At 34.1% G+C, this 22,057-nt stretch overlaps 1 protein-coding gene across 29 annotated transcripts in view; it reads left to right on the plus strand.

Moving 5' to 3' along the window:
• LOC106179853 (androglobin) overlaps window positions 1–22,057 on the plus strand; it is a 66,043-nt gene that overhangs the window by 27,644 nt on the left and 16,342 nt on the right. For 14 of the 29 annotated variants that reach the window (XM_087001257.1, XM_087001241.1, XM_087001258.1 and 11 more), the window contains 28 exons: window positions 1,069–1,119; window positions 4,521–4,619; window positions 5,256–5,336; window positions 6,556–6,771; window positions 7,705–7,844; window positions 8,317–8,400; window positions 9,958–10,078; window positions 10,304–10,336; window positions 10,956–11,079; window positions 11,321–11,383; window positions 11,535–11,644; window positions 12,023–12,200; window positions 12,418–12,511; window positions 12,781–12,952; window positions 13,832–13,861; window positions 14,907–15,017; window positions 15,309–15,462; window positions 15,834–15,972; window positions 16,270–16,333; window positions 16,740–16,763; window positions 17,727–17,780; window positions 18,353–18,502; window positions 19,518–19,551; window positions 19,808–19,960; window positions 20,241–20,258; window positions 20,593–20,746; window positions 21,173–21,287; window positions 21,674–21,841. In XM_087001257.1, the coding sequence (XP_086857383.1) occupies window positions 1,069–1,119; window positions 4,521–4,619; window positions 5,256–5,336; window positions 6,556–6,771; window positions 7,705–7,844; window positions 8,317–8,400; window positions 9,958–10,078; window positions 10,304–10,336; window positions 10,956–11,079; window positions 11,321–11,383; window positions 11,535–11,644; window positions 12,023–12,200; window positions 12,418–12,511; window positions 12,781–12,952; window positions 13,832–13,861; window positions 14,907–15,017; window positions 15,309–15,462; window positions 15,834–15,972; window positions 16,270–16,333; window positions 16,740–16,763; window positions 17,727–17,780; window positions 18,353–18,502; window positions 19,518–19,551; window positions 19,808–19,960; window positions 20,241–20,258; window positions 20,593–20,746; window positions 21,173–21,287; window positions 21,674–21,841 (2,934 nt within the window). Of the gene's footprint in view, window positions 1–1,068; window positions 1,120–2,273; window positions 2,310–4,520; window positions 4,620–5,255; window positions 5,337–6,555; window positions 6,772–7,704; window positions 7,845–8,316; window positions 8,401–9,957; window positions 10,079–10,303; window positions 10,337–10,955; window positions 11,080–11,320; window positions 11,384–11,534; window positions 11,645–12,022; window positions 12,201–12,417; window positions 12,512–12,780; window positions 12,953–13,831; window positions 13,862–14,906; window positions 15,018–15,308; window positions 15,463–15,833; window positions 15,973–16,269; window positions 16,334–16,739; window positions 16,764–17,726; window positions 17,781–18,352; window positions 18,503–19,517; window positions 19,552–19,807; window positions 19,961–20,240; window positions 20,259–20,592; window positions 20,747–21,172; window positions 21,288–21,673; window positions 21,842–22,057 lie in introns of those variants that run through there. The other 15 variants (XM_087001246.1, XM_087001262.1, XM_087001235.1 and 12 more) reach the window with 15 other exon arrangements.

The raw sequence follows: 22,057 nt of genomic DNA on the forward strand, positions 1-22,057 counted from the left end.
TAATCTGTCACATTTTCTATAAAGCACATTTTTAATATAGAATAAAAGGGTAGATAATGTTTAGTCACAATTTTTCACAGTCCTATTTTGCATGGGAAAACACAGTATACTACTACACTAGATGCCATCATAATTTTTAATGCCGGCAGCATATAGTTGTTGTTCTGATTGTTTTAACAGAAAGCCAGTTACGTATGTGCTGAAATGTTGATGTTACATAGTACATGTAGCACATGTATATGTTGTATATGTGTTTGAAGTGAAAATCTTTGTATACTTTTCTGTACTTGCAGCATATTTGTAATATAATAATACACAATGGACATTAAAAAACATTGTATCAGTTCAAATATAAGGCACAAAGAGTATACATGTATAAATCCATAACAAACTGTTTACTAGTACTTTCTTACAAAACATAATGATATATGCTCTCAGTTTGAAATAACAAGCAGACTTTTTTTAAAAAGAGAAGGCTTTTAAAGTATATATTATCCAGGCAGTGTTACGAAAAATATTCATATTTTCATCATGCACATTTGATGTCTATAATTCCAAAATTACAAAATTAGTCTTATTACTCATATGTCACTCGACGGATTTCTTTTAAAATGTCACTCTCTGCTTGCGCTCTGCAGCTTAATCACTAACTGGGACATGGTTTTTCTTTTGTTATGCATGTTCATGGGTCTTAGATGTACATGTGTACATGATTTATAATCATTGTAATGTGACATTGTTCAGGAACATACTAACATTGTATCATGACTTGATTCCAAGTAAATGTCATTTGCTTTTTACATTTGTTTGGGGCTCAAGCTCAATATGACTATCAGGGTGGACTATGCTGTAGAATATATGGCTGTTTTTAAAAATACAAAAGCTGGAACATACTTTGTCTAGTAATTTGGTTTGGTTTTGAACTAGTTTTTACCTGAACACACTGCTGTGTGTACAGTAAATGTGTTTGAATGAAATGTTCTCATTTTAACTCTGCATTATATGTAAAAAAAGTACATGAACTGAATATTTCATTGTATTTTGATTTCTCTTTTGACGTGTTTACAGGAGGCAGCTCATGGCAAAGGCAAGGAAAAAGACAAAGGGAAATCACCAGTGGTAAGATATTATACTCTATTTATTTATAACTTATTATAAGTGCAACTATAAAGGGATGAGAGATTTAAAAAAAATGGAGTAAATGTGTATTGGACCATGCAACTGAACTGAAAAAAAAATGACTATAAATTTTTAGTACATTGTATTCAACATAGATAATCAAGACTGATGAAAATGTAATGCAAGAAAAAGTTCCAAAATTGTGACAGAAAGAAACGAATGTGTAATAATGTAATTAAAAGTTTAAAAAATGGGTTTACTGATACTCATTCTTGTTTACATGCATGATAAAAGATTCAGATTTCTGTAATATGAAACGTCTGTTGTAAGTTGGGAGGATATTGCCTGCCATTATCTCCCCAATGGACAGGATGTTCATTCCTTGCCTGATCACAGTGTTTATAACAAAGGTTTTAATTCTGTTTGAACTGTAGATTTTGGATCAATAGATGTTCAAGTCTGTAAATGAATATGTTTTTTTACTTACCAAGCTTGTCTATTGTCAGTGTATAGGTGTGATTACATCGTATGACTCACATTCAGTTTATGACTTTTTTTTTTTTTAAGAGCATCTGCCAGTGTCATTTTTTCTATTATGATGGGAAGATTATCAAATGATTCATTGACTTTTCAATAATACACCCTATATATATATATATAGGTTTATGTGTATTTATTTGTGATTCTCTTTTTTAATCAAATTAAACTTAGTGCACTTCTGCTGTGGATTTTTTTAAAAACATTTTTTTTTACAGAAACTATTTGTTTAATATGGAAATGATATTTTCTGTAAATATCACAGTTGTTTGTTCTGTGTTGGCGGAGACACTTGTTGCTGATAAAAGCACAACAGCCCCATTGTGGTAACACAATGAAATAATAAGCAAGAAATGTAATTACATCCGATGATACCGCAGCCCAGTGCTTGCCCTCCCAGCTGGGGCCCTTCTTCTTTAAACCTCCAAAAATATTGACTTTCTCACAAACAGCTTGTATTTTTCTAATCTGGAAACCAGTTGTTTTGAGATAATTGTCTCAGTCTGACCAGAGAATTAGTGGCTGAGAGAAAGAAAGTTGCATTCAGTGTATTGAGGGCAGCTTCATGAATTGTATCTGAAGTTCTCTGAGTCAGAAAAGGGCGTGGTGCTTATAGTTGTGATGGTCACTCCATGAATCCTTATTTAACTGAAGTAAGTCAGTGTTTATTGGAAGCTATTTAACAGTGTTTAAAACTGCAAAGAATGGTTCTTTTTGAGAATTAATAGGCGCTGACAGTGGCAGGTTTAGGTTAGTGAGTCAGAATTTTTGGTCTGATTAGTTAAGTTGGTTCAACCCATCGTGGAAAACTTGTGCCACGTTTTCAGGATAACAGCAGTCATGTGGAAGAGACACTGAGTACCAAACTGCAAATAACTAGACTGCCTGGTAAGATAGGATGTAAATAGTTGAGATAAGAAAGGAATATTATCCAAAGTGATAGTGCTTGTACATGTAGGACAGTTTGTCTTGTGCAATGTGCAATGGAAGAGAAATACTCGGTATAGCAAGAGTGGGTAAAAGTTTAAGTGTGTGACATGAAACCAGTGCTATGAGACCTGTTAGGACACATCTTATTTATGGTACACAGCAGCACAATGCTACAAGTAAACTGCCCAAGAAGGTTTGTACTCTGTTTGCTATCTGTCCATTGTTTCAACAGTCTGGGTTATGAATTACTGCCAGTCCATTTTAATGTGTAATTTTGGCATCTATGGATACTATCTACTTATGAATTTGCTTTAACATGGCCGAATGCACCTGAAGGCAGTTGGTTGGTGTTTTTTTTCTTTTTTTTTTTTTTCATTTTGAGTAATTTGAGTAATTACAAGAAGTTCCAGATGCACTTATGAAAAAGCCAAACCAATTTTGACTAGATTTTGTCCAGTTAAATGAAAATTATTGTTATTAAGCAGATGGAAGCATTATCTACATGCAGTACACCACATAGCTAAGGTGAAATTTCCAAGTTTTTCCATTATTAGAACATTTTGCATGGCATACATTGATTAAGTCTGGGTAAAGTGGGCTAGCTTGCTGCTAGTATATTGCCCATTATGGAGAGTGACAGGTGTTATGCCACTGGAGGCGAAATTAACCTGCCATTTCATTGGCTACTTTTACTCCCTTGGTGTCTGCTCTCAGTCGAAAATATTGATTTTGTTTTTCACTGGAAAGACTCAAATGAAACCAGGTAGACTATAGTCGGAGGCTGATTGTGTAGATTTTATTAGATTGCATTCAGAAAGATAAATGTGTTTTATATCTTTTTTAGCTTTTGTCTCATGTTAAACTTTGCGGGGTTCTCTTGCTAATTTGACAACATCAGTTTGGGGGAAAGATTGATATTTATTGTCAAGAAGAATTTAGAGCATGATAATTTAGAGTTTGTTGAATATAATTTCAGAAACATATACAAATTTGAATGCATGATCACTCAAAAATATATGAAGATAAAGACAATGTGTATCTCCTTGGTGTATAATTTCTTTATGTTCTAAAGGTCAACAGTTATACAATCACATTCTCATTAAAATAAATTTCACAGGTTAATAGAGCCTGTTATTTCTATCAGCCCTGGACTTGTTTTGTTGATTAGGCTAATTGGTGACAGTGATTGCCATAATTTGGATCCCTGTTAATATACCTGTCTGTATAACACAAAGGTAATGAGTAAGGTATCTTAAAGCAATCAACTTCAGCTTCTTTGTCATCATTTAATGACTGGTTTCCTAGGCAGGTGATTGCTTAACCTGTAAACCAGGCATTTCCTTTATTACTTCTCAAGGTAAGAAATGGAGTTGGAAGGGGAGGGGGGGGGGGGCTTAATTTTCCAGGAAGTTTGCTTAGCTTATCTGTCATAGATCACCATAGTTGCCAGGGGATATTATATTGTGTGTAATTTGCTGAAAGCCCCCGAGATTGATGGCAGGTATTGTGATTGCGAGTATTGTGAGTGGAGCCAGTGTTGTTATAAGCTAGTGGTTTGAGGTAGATGGATCCCAGTATGCAGGGATCTACAGAGGAAATTAGTTTTCTGTGGTCTGGGCCCACTGCTGTTTGAGACACTGACATCTAATCTAGATTTCAACCTGTGTGAGAATCAGGTAAATGAAGGAAGTTGAATATGAAGATTTGAAAAGAAAAGCTCTTAAATTGAAGATAATTTGTTTTGGTATCCTGCATGCATTTAGTTTTATCGGTGAGTGGGTGAGATAACTGATGCCTATGTGTGGAATATTCAATTTGGTTTCTCTACTTTCTGGGGTCTTCAGGGACTCATTATATATCTTAATGGATAAAGGGATCATTGTGAAATGCACCTAATGGTGGCATGTGATCATCAGAGTGGATTATATTTTCAGGTGCAACATTTCTTTGATGACCCAGAGGGTAAGATAGAGCTTCCACAGTCTCTCAAAGTAGACACATGGAAAAGGCCCACAGACTTCATATTTGACCAGGTGAGTACTCGTAGTTCAGATGTCCATTTCTTAAATTAATCTTTGTCAGTACATTTGAATAGCATTGCAAAATGTAGATGGAAATGGGATTTGAATATTCTGGGGTAGCGCTAACACTCGCTAATTTAGCCAAATGCTAAAAGTGACATAAATTGGCTAAACAAAAAAGGCTTTATTTGACTTGTTTTAGTTATAAATTGACAAAAAAGCGGTGATTTGGCTAAGTGAAAAAAGTTGCTAGCGCTACCCCAGATATTACTTTAAAAGAAAAATGTCTGTTGTATTGTAAGCATTGTTATCTTATAAAAATCTCTATTGTTTATTGCTTTGGTAGTGCTACTCATGCTGAGATATATAATATTTTGTAACTCATCATAAAAATAAAAATAGTAATGATAATAATAAAAGAATATGGTTACTGTTAGAATCAAACTCCCATTTAAGAATTGTTGAAATGAAATCTAAGTAATTGTGTAGAAGGCATTTCTTTGGGGAATAGAACTGAAAAAAGTGTTCAGATTTACAAGAAGACAATTTTCTGTAATGAAAAAAAAAAAAGAGTATCATTAGTGTTCAATACATCATAGTCTGGTCCTCTGTCAAACTTGATGATGATATGTGTGACTTTCTCTCCAGCAACCTGTGGTGGTGGATCCTGATAAAGGCCTCAATGGATTTGATCTGCTGTCTGCCAATGAACATCTTCATGATAGTGAGGTGAGTAGCATTTGGAAATGTCTGATGCTTTTCATCATTTTACCCAATAATTGGTTATACCTCATTTCGTAAAATATGAAGCTGCTGTGAGAAAGTAAAAGTGTTTTAAATTGGTGTCTGTGAAACTTTTGAATTTTGAAAAAAAAGAATAAGAAAAAATATGTGGAAGAAGAACTTAATCCTATGAATGCTGTACATATTTTCAATTATGTCCCTTCTCAGAATGTTCAGAAAATGAAAATAATGCCTTTCAAGCACACAAGCCACGTTGTATTGAAAAATGAAAACACAGACATCATGCTTCAGTCATATGAGATTCATGTACCTGTGGATTAGCAGCTGGTCCATTGTTTGGGAGGGAGGTTAGGTACTACCTTCAATGTCAAGCATTTCCTTTTATTATACAATAACACAGATTAGAAAAAAACTGGACTCACACAGCTTGTTGTAAGGCTATACATGTATCCTTTTGTATTGAAAGATCGTGTAGGATTTGACTATTGTCCACTGTGCCATCAGATAATCTGCTACAAGTATACCTAGGAAGGTGTTTTAGTCTGTCAGTGGCCTGCCATTGTGTGACAGAAGAAAGAGGTAAAGAATAGATTCCAGTTTATAACTGTGGTGGCGTGACTGAGACTCTTGGGCTGTCATGGCCGTGCAGTTTCTAGACTTTGTATGGGTTGGAGACAGGTTGTCACATCATCTTAGGTTTCAATGCAGCATGTATTTTTGACTAAGCCAGAGGAAATTTATTATATATGTAAGTACTTGGTATGAAGATGTGAAAGCTGGTGATTATATTATTCCAAGAATAAGGGACCGTGCTGTATTTTATAACTTTGAAACCAGTGGTTTGGAATTGTTCAGAGGATCAAAAGCCTTTTTCACAAGTGCAAGGCAGTATATATATATAGCTAATAAGCTTGCATGTATTGGTTATTTTGGGAAAATATCTCTGAAAAGGTTCACTGAAAAGAGCTACAATTAAGGTTCAGGTATGAAGTGATAAAGGTTGGACTGATATGGTAGCACATACACCCGCATTTAGTGTGGTGTTCCAAGTGGAATGGAAATGTTCATACAATTATGATCTGAGTATGAACTATTTTTCATCACCTCTTTGTCAATTTTTGAAACATAATCACTTAGGTGATGCCAAGAAGGCATAGCCGTGATGAGGAATGTATTAAATTTCCACCGCAAATTCTGTTTTCAGTTAATCCGCTGGATCATTAGTGAGGTGACAGCTTTGTGGCGCATGCACGCGGTGAAGAACCCTCCACCCGAAGATCCTAGTGATGAAACCTACCAAGAGTATACGTACAACTGGAAACCCTGGGAGCATATTTTTGCCATTAACAAAGTCACCAAAGGTCCCTATATCCCAGCACATAACCCATACGGGAAGTACGCTGTCAAGTTGTATTGGATGGTAAGTGAATAGAATTGTTTGTTTTGGATGATGGATTGATGTGATATTTCAGCTGAGAGCTGCTTTGTTTGTGTTTGAGAGGTTATTTTTCATTACTTTTGCTGTGGTGTCTTGAGGTAAAAGTGTAGTCTTTTATTTGTAAGACATTGAAAGACTAAAATGTCTAGGATGATTTTTTTTATTACAAAGTGTTCATATCCTATTATGTGTAGGAAGCAAATGAGTATATATTAAGTATATGTACATTTAAAATTTTAATTAGATACATGGAAAATATAGATACCGATACTTTATATAATTTTACCATCATAAAACTCTTTGAAAATATACTCAGAAGACTTCAAGAGGATTTCTGAAAGGGCATAGAAAAACAATATAGTCATCAGGGGAAAATAGGCAGTTATGATTACCTAGCTTCTTTAGGCTCCGCAGTAATTAATTAAAAGCAATCACATTATGTCCTGTTGCCAAGGTAACCAATCTCACCTGTCTTGTAGATTACCTGTCATTATTATTGTCTCATCTCATCCTATACATCAGCTTAGGTGTCTCTATGATTCATTCTGATTCATTCTGTCACAAAAGAGAAAAACCCCAATGACATGGCTAATTACTTAGTGGAGTAGATAATCTGGAAAGACAGTCTGGTGCTGGTTAGCATATGCTGCCAGGGAAAGCTAGAGCACTGATACTTTCAATGTTAGTGCAAGCAGCTGCACTTATTGTATTATTATGGAAATAACTGTAAATTGGGGTTTATCATGTGGTAGAAATATAAATGGCAATATTCAAGACTTGTGTTGGTATAGGGAGATTTTAAAATATGAGAAATGGGTCCTGATTTTTTGTTCAGCATTGGTTTGGTTGAATCAGCTTTGATGTGAAGTCTGATGAAATTAGCGGAGTAGAGAAATTGTTTTTACTTCATTCCAGGGAAGCTGGCGTAAGATCTTCGTAGATGATTTGTTTCCGTTTGATGAATATGACCGTCTTCTCCTGCCAGCCACCAGTATTCAATATGAACTGTGGCCCATGCTTCTCACTAAGGCACTCATAAAAGTGACATCATTAGAGTGAGTATTCTCAAATCAAAATCAATTTTTAAAATCATGTATACGTATATAACATTTTTGTCAAATGTAACTGATATTCCTCTTAGTTTTATTGTCTTTTGTCTTGTCACATCATTTGGATTCATTATGCCTAGTATAATGTGAAGTTTTGTTATATTTTTACAATTTTCCTATTATCTGCTATGCAATGCAATGCAATGCAATGCAATGCAATGCAATGCAATGCAATACAATGGATTTGATTTTAAGTGAAGTACAATTGAAATGTTAACATTAGCTTTGCAGGTGTTTGTCAACTGAAGATATATCTAAGATTCTAATATTCAAGATAATGATAATGACAGAGCATACTACCATCTATTTTTTGTTATTATTAATAAGATATAGGTATCACAAAATATTGATACATCTATACATTTGTTATATTTACATAAGTCAGTGTCATACTCTAAGTTATAACATTTTTTCCCAGTTATGGCAGCACTTCCTCTGAATTTGGTGACACCAGTATAATCCAGTGTCTGACAGGGTGGCTTCCAGAAACTATACCTTTACAGTAAGTTTTATACGGAATTCAAGTGTAGCCTCAAGTAATCTTCATTGGTACTTAGAGGTTTTTTAAAAATTCCTTCTGAAAAAATTTTTTTCAATCTCTCACTTTTAACTGCTCTCACTGATATAACTGCTCTCACTTCACATTTTCTTTTTTCTGTTTCTATTTGTATTTCTGCTGTCTTCTCTCTATCTCTCCTTTTGCTGCCAGTGCTTTAGTGTATGCTGATCAGCAGGTTTTAGTGGAACATTACAAAAAATGTTTGGAGACTGTGCTGGGCCTGTCTGCAGAGCAAGATGAAATTCTTCTTAATGCCAGCTCCCAGCTGTTTGAACTGAACAATCCAGAAAACATTCCTGGGTAATATAGATGATTCATAATAATTGAAATGTTTTTAGATATATTTGATTTTTATTGTTTTTTTTTTTTTATGTGGTCAGGTAAAATTAAGCTTTTACTTGCAATTATTTAAACATATTAGACATTCGCGTGACTTTGACATGGTTTTGAAAATGAGAGCGTAAGTGCCACTGAAGACATAAAAGAAAAAACAAATAGCAGTCATTGCAATTATAACTTAAGGAAGTTTCGTGTCAGACATTGAAGCCAGAATATTATAACATTAACTGCCTGGAGAAAAAAAAAATTCTATTTAGGGAAAATTTATAAGGCAACCACTGATTGCAGTGTGTGCATGTGCGTGATACAAGTAGGATCCAATATCTATTAAAGCATTTTTTTCTGAAGTCTCATTACTGGTTAATAAGGTGAGATGCTCAAAACAAGGAAATTAAGACACAAGATGATTGCAAACCGCACACCTCGACTTCCTGGACTAGAAGATTAGGGATAATTTAATGAAAAAAGGGTGACGTGACTATCTTCCTTTGGCACATATTAATATATACTGTACATATTTGAAGACTAATAATGGCTTTCCAAGTTGTCTGGGATTAACTAGAGGTATTGATCGCGAAGGGATTGGCTAACAGCATGGGCATACTGTTAAGATAAGAGTTAAGATAAGAGTTTATTCAGCCATTAATATATAAATATAAAATTCATATAAAACGGAAATTGGACTGCTATTCGGGTTACAAATTATAAATAAATAAATTATAAATTTCCATTTTTGTTGTTAAAATAAGACACAGCAGATGGGTAAAAACTCTTTAAAAACCTTTTAGATCCCTTAAAAGTTAAAAGCCTGCAGTTGCTCGGTAAAAATTCAAAAAGCCCATGTGAATAATAAATAATATTCATTTGTATACATATGTACATGCACATAGCTTAGTTTCTTTTTTCACTACGTGTAACATGTCGTTCTGTCTACTATCACAAATTAATATTTTTCAAATTTTAAATATCCACATACAAGCAGGGTGGGCTTGAGTCAGGGTTTCTTATTTGGAAAAGTTGTTATTGCAAAAAAAAAAAAGAAAAAATAGCCTATTGATTTTTACTTATATACATTGCACATTTGCTTCTATGCCTGTTACATTGCCTGTTGATTATTATATGAAATTCTAATACTGTCGTTTATGTCTCCAATTTCATCAGATATGGCCATGTGGATCAGATATGGAAGTTGTTGAAGGCAGTTCTACCAGAATGGGTTCTCCCTGAGCCAGAACCAGAAAAGATCCCAGAAGTGGAAGCTCCACCTGATACTGCTGGACAGGTAATGATCTGCTATCAGTGTCAGCTTATTTTCAGAATTTGATAATTGGTCCGGGTAAACCCAGAAATACACATAGATGGTTTTTGCATTTGAGACTCCATAGGCATTATACCCAGTTAAGAAATATTTGGCGTCAGATACTGTTTTTTAATTTTTTTGTCCGCAATACATCAGTGTGGATGAAATCATGGTAAAGTTGCACCCTTGATGCTGTTGCATTTTCAGGACCTGGAGGGGAAGTCTGATAGCTGGGGCACTGTAAGACTTGACATCAATTGTGTGCATGTTCCTGCAATATAGTGCTTCTAGTGATCAATTTACCAGTTGTCAGTTTTTTTGTTCTCCTTCTATTATTATTTTTTTTATTTCACTTTGAAATTTCCCTAAACCTCTGTCATGTTTGTTAAAAAGGAACATGATTGCAAGCTGTCTGCATGCAAACCAAGACTGTCAAGTGTGAAATCCACTGTGACTCGGTTGAATATTATTTATTATTCATAAAAAATGTTTCCCATACCATTGTCAGATTGTATTGTAATTGTATAATTCTTTCCCCTTTTTGTTTGTTTATCCAAGCTTTTAAACAAAGAAAACCCCACTTCTTGTTTATCTGATTTCTTCCATTTAAGTTATCCCTCTTGCAAATTTCAAGCAATACTGTGATTTGGGTTGAGAATGCTTAAAAAAGCTACATGAAGAGAGTGAAGATAGGCAAGCTTATCTATCAACAAGATAGATATTTTTGAGGATTTTTGCTAGAGCTTCAATTGTCATTGTTTAAGCATAGCATTGTATTTGTTTGAAGTAAAGGTTATGAGCATACATCATTTTTTTTCTACTTTTGACTTTTTAATAATTGTATTTTTTTATTTACTAGGAGTCTATAAATCCAGAGAAAGCAACAGAGAAATCAGAGATAGACAAAAAGAGTGAGAAAGCAGACCCCAAGGCAGCAGGGAAAGAAAAAGATGCTGGCAAGGAGAAAGCAAAAGAAGGGAAAGGTTTGTTATCCAATCCCTTGATTTTTCTGGGAATTTTGCAGCACCATTTGTATCCAAAGGTTTAAACTTTGCTGGGATTTTTTCAAAATTTATTTTAATTAATAAATTTTTTTGTTTGTGTGAGCACTGTTCTTAATTGCTGATGGTTTGCTTATGATGTATATCAGTCATTGTAAGATGATGACTTCTGACTTATCACAATCTGTGAACATACGTTGATTTAGAGTTTATTTTTTCACAGAGAAGGGTAAAGATGCCAAGGATGACAAGAAAGGAAAGGACAAAGACAAGGCAGCTCAGCCAAGTAAGTCAACTGTGTTTTCAATCCACAATAATGATTGATACTCAGATTCATATCCATATTGATTTGTATTAATTGTTTTGATTTAATTTGATTTGAACAAACAATTTTATTTTATCCTCTGTATAGTGTTAATTAATTTTTATTACTTCAGAGGAAAAACCAGATGAGGTGCCCATTCCAGAATCTCCGGAACTTGTTGTATTTGCCAGTTATGTGAGCAGTCCTAAGTACCCACCAAAAGTCTCTGTGCTCAGAGAGATGGTGAGGAATAGTTTTCATACAATATTCCAGCCACTTGGAAAGAGTAAAAAATTGAAATTATTAGAAAATATGTGCTGTTTGAGTTACCTTGAAAGAGAAAGATGGAATTATAAAAAATATAATACAATTTTAGGCATTATGGCTGGAATGAGTAAAGGATCAAAATTATTTGAAAAGAGATGTGAAAAAGATAACTGCATCTTTCCTAAGAGGCCGGCTTTTTCATTTATAAATTTCCACATAACTGTACACCTATATAGGTATAAAAATAAAGACCCTGGCTAGTATCAGGTCTGAAGTTTAGGATAAATCATACCATGCTATGAATACTCATTATGGTTATAATATGATTATGATAAAATGTTCTCTCACCTACAGGCTGATGCCAGTGAGCGTCTGCGTCAGTCAGGGCTGTCCCACCTGTTCCCTCACCCAGTGTGGATCACTCAGACCCGCTCCTGCCCCCTAGAACCCCCACCCCCTCCTGAGAAAATACCTGCATGGAAACTAATACGACCAAAGAAAAAGAAAACAACTCCTTTGGATGAGCCAAAAGGTATGCTACATCTGTTCAGTTTTGTTTGGAATTTTTGGAATTTTGAAACTCAGATGTTGGCTTTTTACACATAGTTCACTTTATTAAGTATGACATAACACCAGCATTCAAGTTCATAGATACCACTGTGTCTACAAAGTGTTAATTAATTCTCATGATAGTTCACAGTCATAAAGAAAAGTATGTGACATGTTCTGTTTTGTATTTTTTCCATCAGCTGAGCCTGAGGCTCCCAAACCTATTCAGTGTGTAGAGATCACTTCTCCATTTGTCAACTATAAAGTCAGCCCTGTGCCAATCCCCACTGATGTGTAAGTTTTCTAACATAGAAATTGATTTTACAGACTTTTTTGAATAAATGAATGGAAGAAAGATTGATTAAATACACAAACAAATAAATGAAAAGATAGATAGATAAAATAGATAAATAAATAACTTGATGAATAAATATAATTTGTGTGGATAAGTTAAATAGTTGATTAATAAATAAATATATAAATGTTTGTTGTAAAATGCTATTGAATGCGACATATTTGTATTTAGATATATTATGTGAATAAAAGTGATTTATTTACTGTAGACATAGACCTAAGTCATCACTAGAGAGAGGTGCCACTAGGCCTCCCACCTCCAATGTTGATGCCATCGAAGAAACAGATGAGAACATCCCTGAGCCAGAGCCAGTAGAGGCTGCAGCAGCTCCCCCTCCAGAGACCCCCAAACCTGAGGACCTTCCCCGCGTTGAGGTGACTGTATGTATCTTCCGTGTCCAGTTAGTTGTACAGTGGTTCATGTTGTTCTCGTCTCCCTAAAATGTGTTGTCCAACAAAGACAGTGTATCTATGACCTCTCTGTACTGGTTGAAACTGACTTACTTCAGGTGACATCTATACATGTACATGTTACTAATATATTTCAAATTCAACATGGTTATGTGTAACCAATATATTATAACCACTGCATGCCTAACTGTGACATATTTTTACTGTGAGGAGGCCCCATGCTAGAACAAGAATATTTTACTGTGGTATTGTAATCTTGGCTATATATATCGCTAATCTAAAACAGTACACAAACAGACTGTTGTCGTTTTACATGGGGCATGCTCACAGATATTTATATAGTGGAAAGAAGCTAAGTCAAGACAGATGTATACAGCCGTTATTTTTCCAGTATTATAAGGAGATCATGAGTTTTCTGACATTGTCAGTTTACCAACTGCTTGACTAAGCTAAATTCCATTTCATCCTTGAACTTTTACAAACAGTGCTACTTTTTAAAGTCACTGTTTGTGCTGATATTCTTATATCAGTTATGATTAGTCAGATGATTTATTACACCATAATCATTAAGATACTACAGGTTGCTTTCTATATATAATATATATCTGTAGAAAAATAGAGCATTCAAGTAGATTGAATATTTCTCAAGGAAACTTTTAGTTTTATAGATAAGCAAATATAGATCACTTGACATTGATGTTTCTTTGGTACCCATTATACTAACAATTACATATCATAGTAGTATATAAAAGAAGCATGCATATTTCACCTATATCTAATAGATGATAGCATTAAGTATTCCATTTCACATCATTAGTATTTCTTTTCCCACCCTCCCCACACATACAGAAGTCCCGATCAAGGACTGTGAGAATTGTAGTAAGTGCTGGGTTATATATGCTTGCCTACAGTACAGTAATGCATGTTGTGCAGAAAAAAACATATATTTCAGTGATGCATGTAGTGTAGGACTTTTATCCCACTTGAACAGTGCATGTAGTGAATGTCATTTTCTTTCGGTGCAGTTATGCATGTTATGGACAGGTTTATGGTGGTCATGATGAGAGATGTTTGAATATTACTTTTTTTTCCCAATAGTCAGACTTCACATAAAATTTATATATTAATTTCAGTGCAGTGATGTATGTTGTAAGAAGCAGCTGTCCTGTATATTTGTATGAGTCTGTATTATATGGCGGTGTCTTGCATAAGGTGTTTTTTGTTGTAAATATAATTGTCCACATGTTTTTTTATTGTTACCCTATAAACACTAAGACACATGCTCATGATCAGTGGCTGATTGTAATGTTGTTGTCCCAGTTGCAATTGTAAATTTTATTTTACTTAAGGGTATTAATGTACATGTAGAGTTAAGTTCAATGTTGTTACATCTACCTTGATATGTTTGGTTTTACTGCACATGCAATGTGCTATGCATGTTTGGATGTAAATGTGGATGAGCATTGTCTGTCAGGGTACATATGCTGAAATTTAAATATCTATATACAATAATATTTTTATGTCCTTAATTGAAGTATTGTTACAGAGCAAGGAGACTTAATATGGAAATCTTCATTTGCTTTGATTAGTTTTCAATGAATTGATGCATATTTTGGAGATAATCAGAGCTCATAGGTATACCATAGAAAGCTAAAAGCAGTCCATAAATCAAACTCATTTCACATTTACATCGGGTACAGAATGAGTTAAAACATATCAAGAAAAGTTATTTGAGAGCAGCTTATTCTTTGTGCCCTCCAATATTTCCTCTGCAACATGTATCCTGTATATTTATTGCTTTTTTTCCATAGTACACCCCTTAGACACCTCCCTGAGCAATATTACCCATAGCTTTGTACGTCCTTAGTTGTGACACTTGTTTCATATAATCACAATACTCACATGCTATTCTCCTGTGTTATAGCCTGCTGTAGAGACAGCCAGCCTAGCCAGCAAGCCCAGTGGCTCCAAGCCAGGCACACCTAGTGGGAAGAAAAAGAAAGAAGTGGGATCAGCAGCTAAGAAAGAGGAGGCTGTAAGTTGCTTTTATAACTTGATGATTTTATATTTGAGAGGGGTCTCAGTTTGATGGACATGCTGACAGCTGAAAATCTTTATTTTGATTTCATGTACATTATACTGTATATATTGCATGTGAGTTATCTCACATTATTTCAAGGGAAGCGGTAAAAAGACGAGTCAAAAAGCTAGTAGATAACATGAAATTGCTATAAATAAAGAAGAAAAAAAAAATGCCCAGACACAAAAATAAATGTAAAGAATTAATTAGTGTTAGGATTATCATTATTGTTAACTTCTCTTCTAGTCTCCCAAACCAGAGCCCAAGAAAGGCCTAGGTTCCCCTGGGAAAGAGAGGAAGAAGAGTTCAACAGTTAGAGACAGGACAGACTCCATCAAATCTAAAGACTCCAAGATGGAGAAAGACCCCAAAAGTGCAGCATCACTTCCCAGAGGGGCAGGTGAGAATTCCATTAAATCCACGTATACAGAGACTTTAAGACTTAATATAATTTCTTTGCAGGTCATTGGTATTAATTATGACAATTAAGCCCTAACCGTAGTCAAACAGCCATAATCCCTTTATCATGCACAGACACTGGCACCCACATTAAGTCAAAAATGGCCTTATTAATTATTTAGAACATTTAATCAAATGTGCATCTTCTCACGAATTTCATCATTATACTAACTCATGTTGATAAAAATCAGTCTAGTGAAAAAATCAGATAACATTTGATAAAAAATAATTTTGTAGGATGCATAGACTTCAGTTATATATATATAGATAATGTTTATAAACAGCCAGTCATAAATTCTGCCCTGTTTCCAGATGCGACACCTTCTGTGGTCTTTGATCCCAATGCTCCTCATGCAGAAGGAGAGGAGGAGCAGGCGACGGAGCAGACCCCTGAACCACCCAAACCCACCAACCTGTGGATGGACTTTGAGACCTTTGTCAAGTGCTTCAAGTAAGTCTGAAGACATGTCTTATCAGTTATTATATGTAAAATGTAAACAAAAAATAATCGATAGAGGAACGTGAAACCAGGGAACTGAGGAAGGTCTAGGATGATAAAGAATATTAAATGCTGAAACTGATTGAAATATGTTTATGAAAACCTTAAAATTGATTTGAAATTTTTCAAGTTGTATTTTTACACAAAGATTTAACAAAATTAAATATTAACAACTTTGTAGATTATATGCTTATATATAAGCATGTTTAACAACTTATACTTAAGAGAAATTTCTTTTTATTTTTTCAGAACTATTTACATATACCACAAGCCCAATACATATGCATGTAACCACAAGTTTTCTGACCTAAAGGTATGTACACATGCAGTGTTATTGTAGTTGGCAAGTAGGTTACTGATTAAGCTTAATAGCTCATTTTCTTTTTGTGCATTAAAAAAGAGACAGTTATGTTAGTAAGACAATTTAGTAGTTTTAAAACTAGATGTGCACTTCATGAGTGAGGCATTACAGATGCCCTTTAGTTCACATTTTAAATTTTGATTAGGTCTTTTGAATTTTTGTCATCAGAAATGATAATGTATTTTGTTGTAGAAGTTATAACTTTCAGTTTTAATGATTACACTGCTATGAGTATTTAAAATGACAATACATTTACAAGTGTTTTAAACCCAGATGGGATGGTCTGGCCATTATGCATGCAAATTTTCCTGTAGCAAGTAAAAGATGTTATAATAGCTAGTATTGTTTTGGCTTATAGAAACTAGACAGGCTGACAGCACAGGTTGGTAGATCGAGGAACTGTGTGATAGTTGTTAGTTGATGATGTGTTTATATTGATTCTTTTCAAACATTTAAAACAGTTTTGAACAGTTGTGTCTATATGTAACCTACTGACTGCTGTTTTATCTATTCAGCTGACTTCTGGAAATTGTAACATTTAACTGTTTATTGAGATGATTAAAGTGTAATGAGATTTTTGATAGTAACCACGGTAATGTTAATTTTATTTCAGTTGATGCATTTTCTTTTTGTTTGATATATGATTTTTGTTTTAAAAAAAGTTATGTTCTAACAAATAACGGTTGTTCAAAACAGGAGATCTCAAAAGTAACAAATTCAGCAATGTTAAATCAGTTCTCTAATATGCTTTATTTCTGTTGATTAAGTGATTTACTTTTTTTTATATTATGTTTTTAACATCATTTGATTAATGAGAGTGCCTTGTTCAATACCACTAATTAACAAATTTTGATGTCTTTAATTACTATTTTTGAGTGAAATTATTTATGAAACAAACCATTATACCAACAGTATTGGGAATTGATAAAGTAACCTGTGGATTTGAACTTTAAGAATATTTATTAAATAATTCAACTTTGTCATGCAGTTTCCTTTTTCAACTTGCAATTTTAAAGCTGGAAAGGTTTATAGAATGATGTGCATGTAGAGAGTGACGTGTGTGTATTTTCTTAAAAACCTGCAGTCATTTAATTTTGTTTACAATTTTATTTCAGTCCCTTTCAATGAAATAGATATGTTAATTAATATTTTCCTCAGCATCTGTCTTGATTGAAAGGAAAAAAGGACACAGAGAAGAAATGCTACTTTTTGTTCAACTCACTAAAAAATCATTTTCTATTTTTCAAGCAAGCTGTCTTCACCTACTGACTGTGTATAGTGTCTGATTTGGATTAAAAAGTTGTTTTTTAAATGTTCATTTAACATGTGTCATCACTTTGTTCAGTCCTTAGGGGCTCCAGTGGCTACACCATCTAAACAAGACAAGAAAGGGACCCCGGTAAATGTCCTAGCTGTGTGCCACGTAGGACATAAACCCACTGTAGACACACCAGCTAATGCCTGGCCTCTCACACAATGTTAACATATGTATGGCACTGACACTGATGAGCTGAAAAAGGCACTATTCTTTAAGACCCAGTGTCTGTTATATGATTTTAACAACCATCACAAAAAGTTGAATTAATAGCAGAAAAAAATAATAAGTAAATAAATGAGTAGATAAATCAAAATCTGAAAAGCCTCATTTCAGCTCAGGCAAAATAATATTTTTACGTATTGGATAATAGTGATGGTGTGAGCATTTTAACCACTGACAATTTGATTTCAGGCTTGAGCTTACAGATCCATATTTGATATGCAAGTGTCCAACATATAACTGACTATGTTTTTATGATAACACTTATAGATATTTATACATCTCTTTAAAGTTTATTTATTTATTTAAATTTATTTATTTATTTTTACACAACAATCAGAAGCTTCTTTATCATCATCATTATATTATCACTTTATGCACCATTGTGTTCAGTTTGAGTGTTTTGCACGGGTTTGGTTTTTCCTGTGTTTCAGAGTGTTGCACCAGCCAGCAGCACAAAAGGTGGCACTAAAGCTGCCCCCACCGCCGCCGTCACGGTAAATACTTCTGCTACGTCTCTGGCTAGTCCCGGGCCTAGGGCTAAGCCTGGGCTCTCTCCACAACCCTATCAAACTGCTAAAGTAGTGAGTAGAACCTCCTCTCTTTGTAGACTTTTTTATTTATTTTGTTTTATTTATTTTATTTATTATTATAATTTTTTTATTTTTTACAGACCTGTGTACCAAAGTGCATGCTATACATGGTGCATGGTTTTGTCTTTAAAACTACCACCTGTTTTAGATTTTTTAAAAAGTTGAAATTTTTTTGGGGAAAATGCTATTGTGAAAAAGGTGGAAACACTAGTTTTGATTCATAACTGAACAGGATTTCAAAAAAGGTTTGGTTTCTGAAAGTTATCTGGTATATTTCCTATCTCTTTGCCAAATAGCTTATTTCTTTCTTATTTTAGTGAAATGCTATGCTAAAGTTTTCCTTGTGTCATAGCTGCAGCATTCTACATTAAACCAGTGTCTTATTACAAACTTCTTTGATAAAGTATTATGCTTCATATTAGTTCACTTTTGCTTATGCTTCCGATGTTGTTTGCTATACTTTATAGCTATGTTCTGACTCTTTTAAAAGAAATATTTCTTTAAAAAAGAAAACTACTGATTTCTTGATGGTTTTCCTTCTGAGGTTTCCTTTGTGTAGTTTTTTTAGTGTTTATTACTTTTATTAAATCATAATTAATTTATAGCATTGAACTTAACTTTTTACTTCTCTTTTACAAAAATGATGCATGCTATTGTTACCCTTTTTGTATTTATTTCATTTTAACTTACCAAAACAATTGCAATTATTATTATAAGTGTTGTTTTGAGGGAAGGAACATTTTGTTTGTTTCATTTTTTGTTTTAAAATACATGTACAATGGTGCAATCGTAATTTTTTTTTTTTTTTTTTTTTTTTTTTTTGCCACCAGATAATTCAAGCACATTTTTAGCACAGTGGATGTTTAAAAAGGTTTTCTGGTGCTCTGGTAATTTGTTTAGATTATTTCAGGAGCAAAAAGAATTGAAAGATCAATGTTCTTGATTGCAGCAGATTGATATTTTTATGAGTTAATTATAATACTTCATTGTTTTTCATTGTTTCCAGCCTGTATATGATGACAGAGCTCCACACTATATGTGTATCCTTTTTATACAAACAAATATCTATACTACTTAGATTTTACATACAGGTTTTCATTAACCGCAACAAATCTTGTATTAATTTTCAAATCAAAACAGAAAAAATTGCATTATGAAAAACTTCAGTATATTTTTAGGCTAAACAGACTCTTAACTCTTGGGGGGGGGGGGGGGGGGGAGAGAAAAAATTACAATAAGTTAACAGTGATATAACTGTTGTTTGGTTAAGTTTCACAGTCCTTAACAGTCTCTCAGTTGTTGACAATCTCAAGCCCAGTGAGATAGTGGTGTCCTTCTCCTCGCTGTCCCGCTGGCATGATGCTCCGCTGGAACCCAAAGAATCCAAGACATCAGTAAAAGGAGGGAAAGGAGATAAAGGAGGAGATGATGGTGCCAGTGTATTAGATGGTGGGTTGATCACCTGGATACTAAACTGAGAAATTATTTGAAATTATTGATAACATTTCTGTACATTTTGCAGTGGTATACCATTCTTATTCTTTTTACAGTGATATCAAAACTTGCCTTGTGTTTCTAAACTGAATTATATATGATGATTTCAATCTTATCTGACCAAGTTGCTGTGCTGATTTTGAAGGAATTTTTTTTTTTCTCAAAAGATAAGTTTATACTGAGTGCAGTGCTTGTTGTTTGAAACTTGCATTTTATTTATATTTTGAACTCTCAGATGACTTTAGTGACCCGGGTAAGTGATTGGAGGTTATATACATGTTTCCTTTATGTAAGAACTCTTTTGTCCTGGTTCAAACCTCTTAAACATTTGTCTTAGACTACACTAAGCTAGAAGCACTTGTTTCTGTGACTTAACATTCATTCTTTATTAGTTTAGAATATTTAGAATTCTTTGACTAGTTTTTTCAATTGGAGATATCTTTTGAAAGCTGATTTACAAGTCTAAGATGTAAAATGTAACCCTTATACACAATTTGTTTAAATGAACATGTCTCAGACCCCCCCCCCCCCAAAAAAAAAAAAAATCTATGTTTTGCTAATACTAACAGGTTATATGTCCTTTGCAGGTTCCACCCACAAGGAGCCCACCCAGCCCACTCCTGCTCAGCCTGGGCTGCTGGTGGCTGAGCCCTACTCCTGGAAGAGTCTAGTCACTGGGCAGCCAATCCTGAGGCTCAAGACAACTGCCACTAAGGCTGCTGTGCTCACATTGCCTCCAGGGTAAGGGGATAAAAGTTGCCATGATATGTACAAAATGCTATGATAAAACTGTTTACAACAAAATAGATTAATGAAGTGAATGTAAAAATAGTATAAAAGCCAAATCAGAGATTGACCTGGTAGATAATGAATACAAGCTTGTTAACCAATGATTTAAATATGAATTTATGAAATAAGACTTCCCCATAACTTGCCATCTTATAACTCAGATTATTGTAAGCCTCAAACATATATCAAATGTTTTTGGAATGGATTGTTTCTTTGGTATAAACTTAAGCTCAAGAACCTTATCTAACTGAAATCTTCACGCAACTCGGACAAAACCTTTTCAGCCCAAGTTATGTGGAGTCTACAGTATTTATCAAGATATATATATATATGTGTGTGTGTGTACATTTCTTATTTTCTATTTGTTTTACATTACAGACGCCATGTGTTACGTTTCATGTTGACAGCCCCCCTAGGCTACCACATCCACCTCAGTTCTTCTGTACAGTTTGTGTATGGGGACGAGGAGACTGTCATGGAGAAACTGACAGCTGTAAGAACCTCTTGACCATTTTTATAGTCAACTTTGTTTCTTTGAATAATGAGATGTAATCCGTGAATGAGAGGATGAAGTCACTTGAATAAAAAAAATATGCCACAGATTTTTTAGATACTTGAAATTTATCTGTGGTATTGGACCTGACCTGTAAAAGATTTAAAACTATAAGGCTGTGATTTATTTTTAAAATTGAAGATGATTTGTATGTTGAAAAATCTAGACTTGTTCTGTAAAAGAATTATAAACAACTTTGATTTGACATATTATTTGAAGCTAACTAGTATGTCCAAAATTTTCCCATTCATAAAGTGTTGACAAATTAGAACAATGACCATTATCCAATTTAAGCAACTGTTCCACTTCTAAATTGACCTTTGCAGGAGAGTTGCAGGTTTGTGGACAATGCTGTCCAGACAATGCAATTAATAGGCAAGTGCATTAACAATCTGAGTGATCCCTTGGCCTTTCATCAGAGCTATGAGGAGCTCAGTAACTGTCATTGTCCATACAGGAGTGTCAAGACCATCTCCAAAGTGAATCACTTCAAGGTGAGTCTGTGAGAAAACTTGCGTATTTATTGTTTGGATAAAAAGTTGGGTTTGTGCTCTGTGGATACTATTGGCATTGCATTACGAGAAATGATGGTGAATTGATGCTGAATGAGGATCAAGTGGTATTGAACATGTTCATTGTGTGTGTACCTGTGTGTGTTTGTGTTTGTGTTTGTGTGTATGCAGTTAAGAGAAATTAAGTGTAACTTTTTG

The sequence above is a fragment of the Lingula anatina genome, chromosome 1 (assembly GCF_051362555.1).
Source record: "Lingula anatina isolate TDL-2025a chromosome 1, LinAna3.0, whole genome shotgun sequence".
Lineage (NCBI taxonomy): Eukaryota > Metazoa > Brachiopoda > Lingulata > Lingulida > Lingulidae > Lingula > Lingula anatina.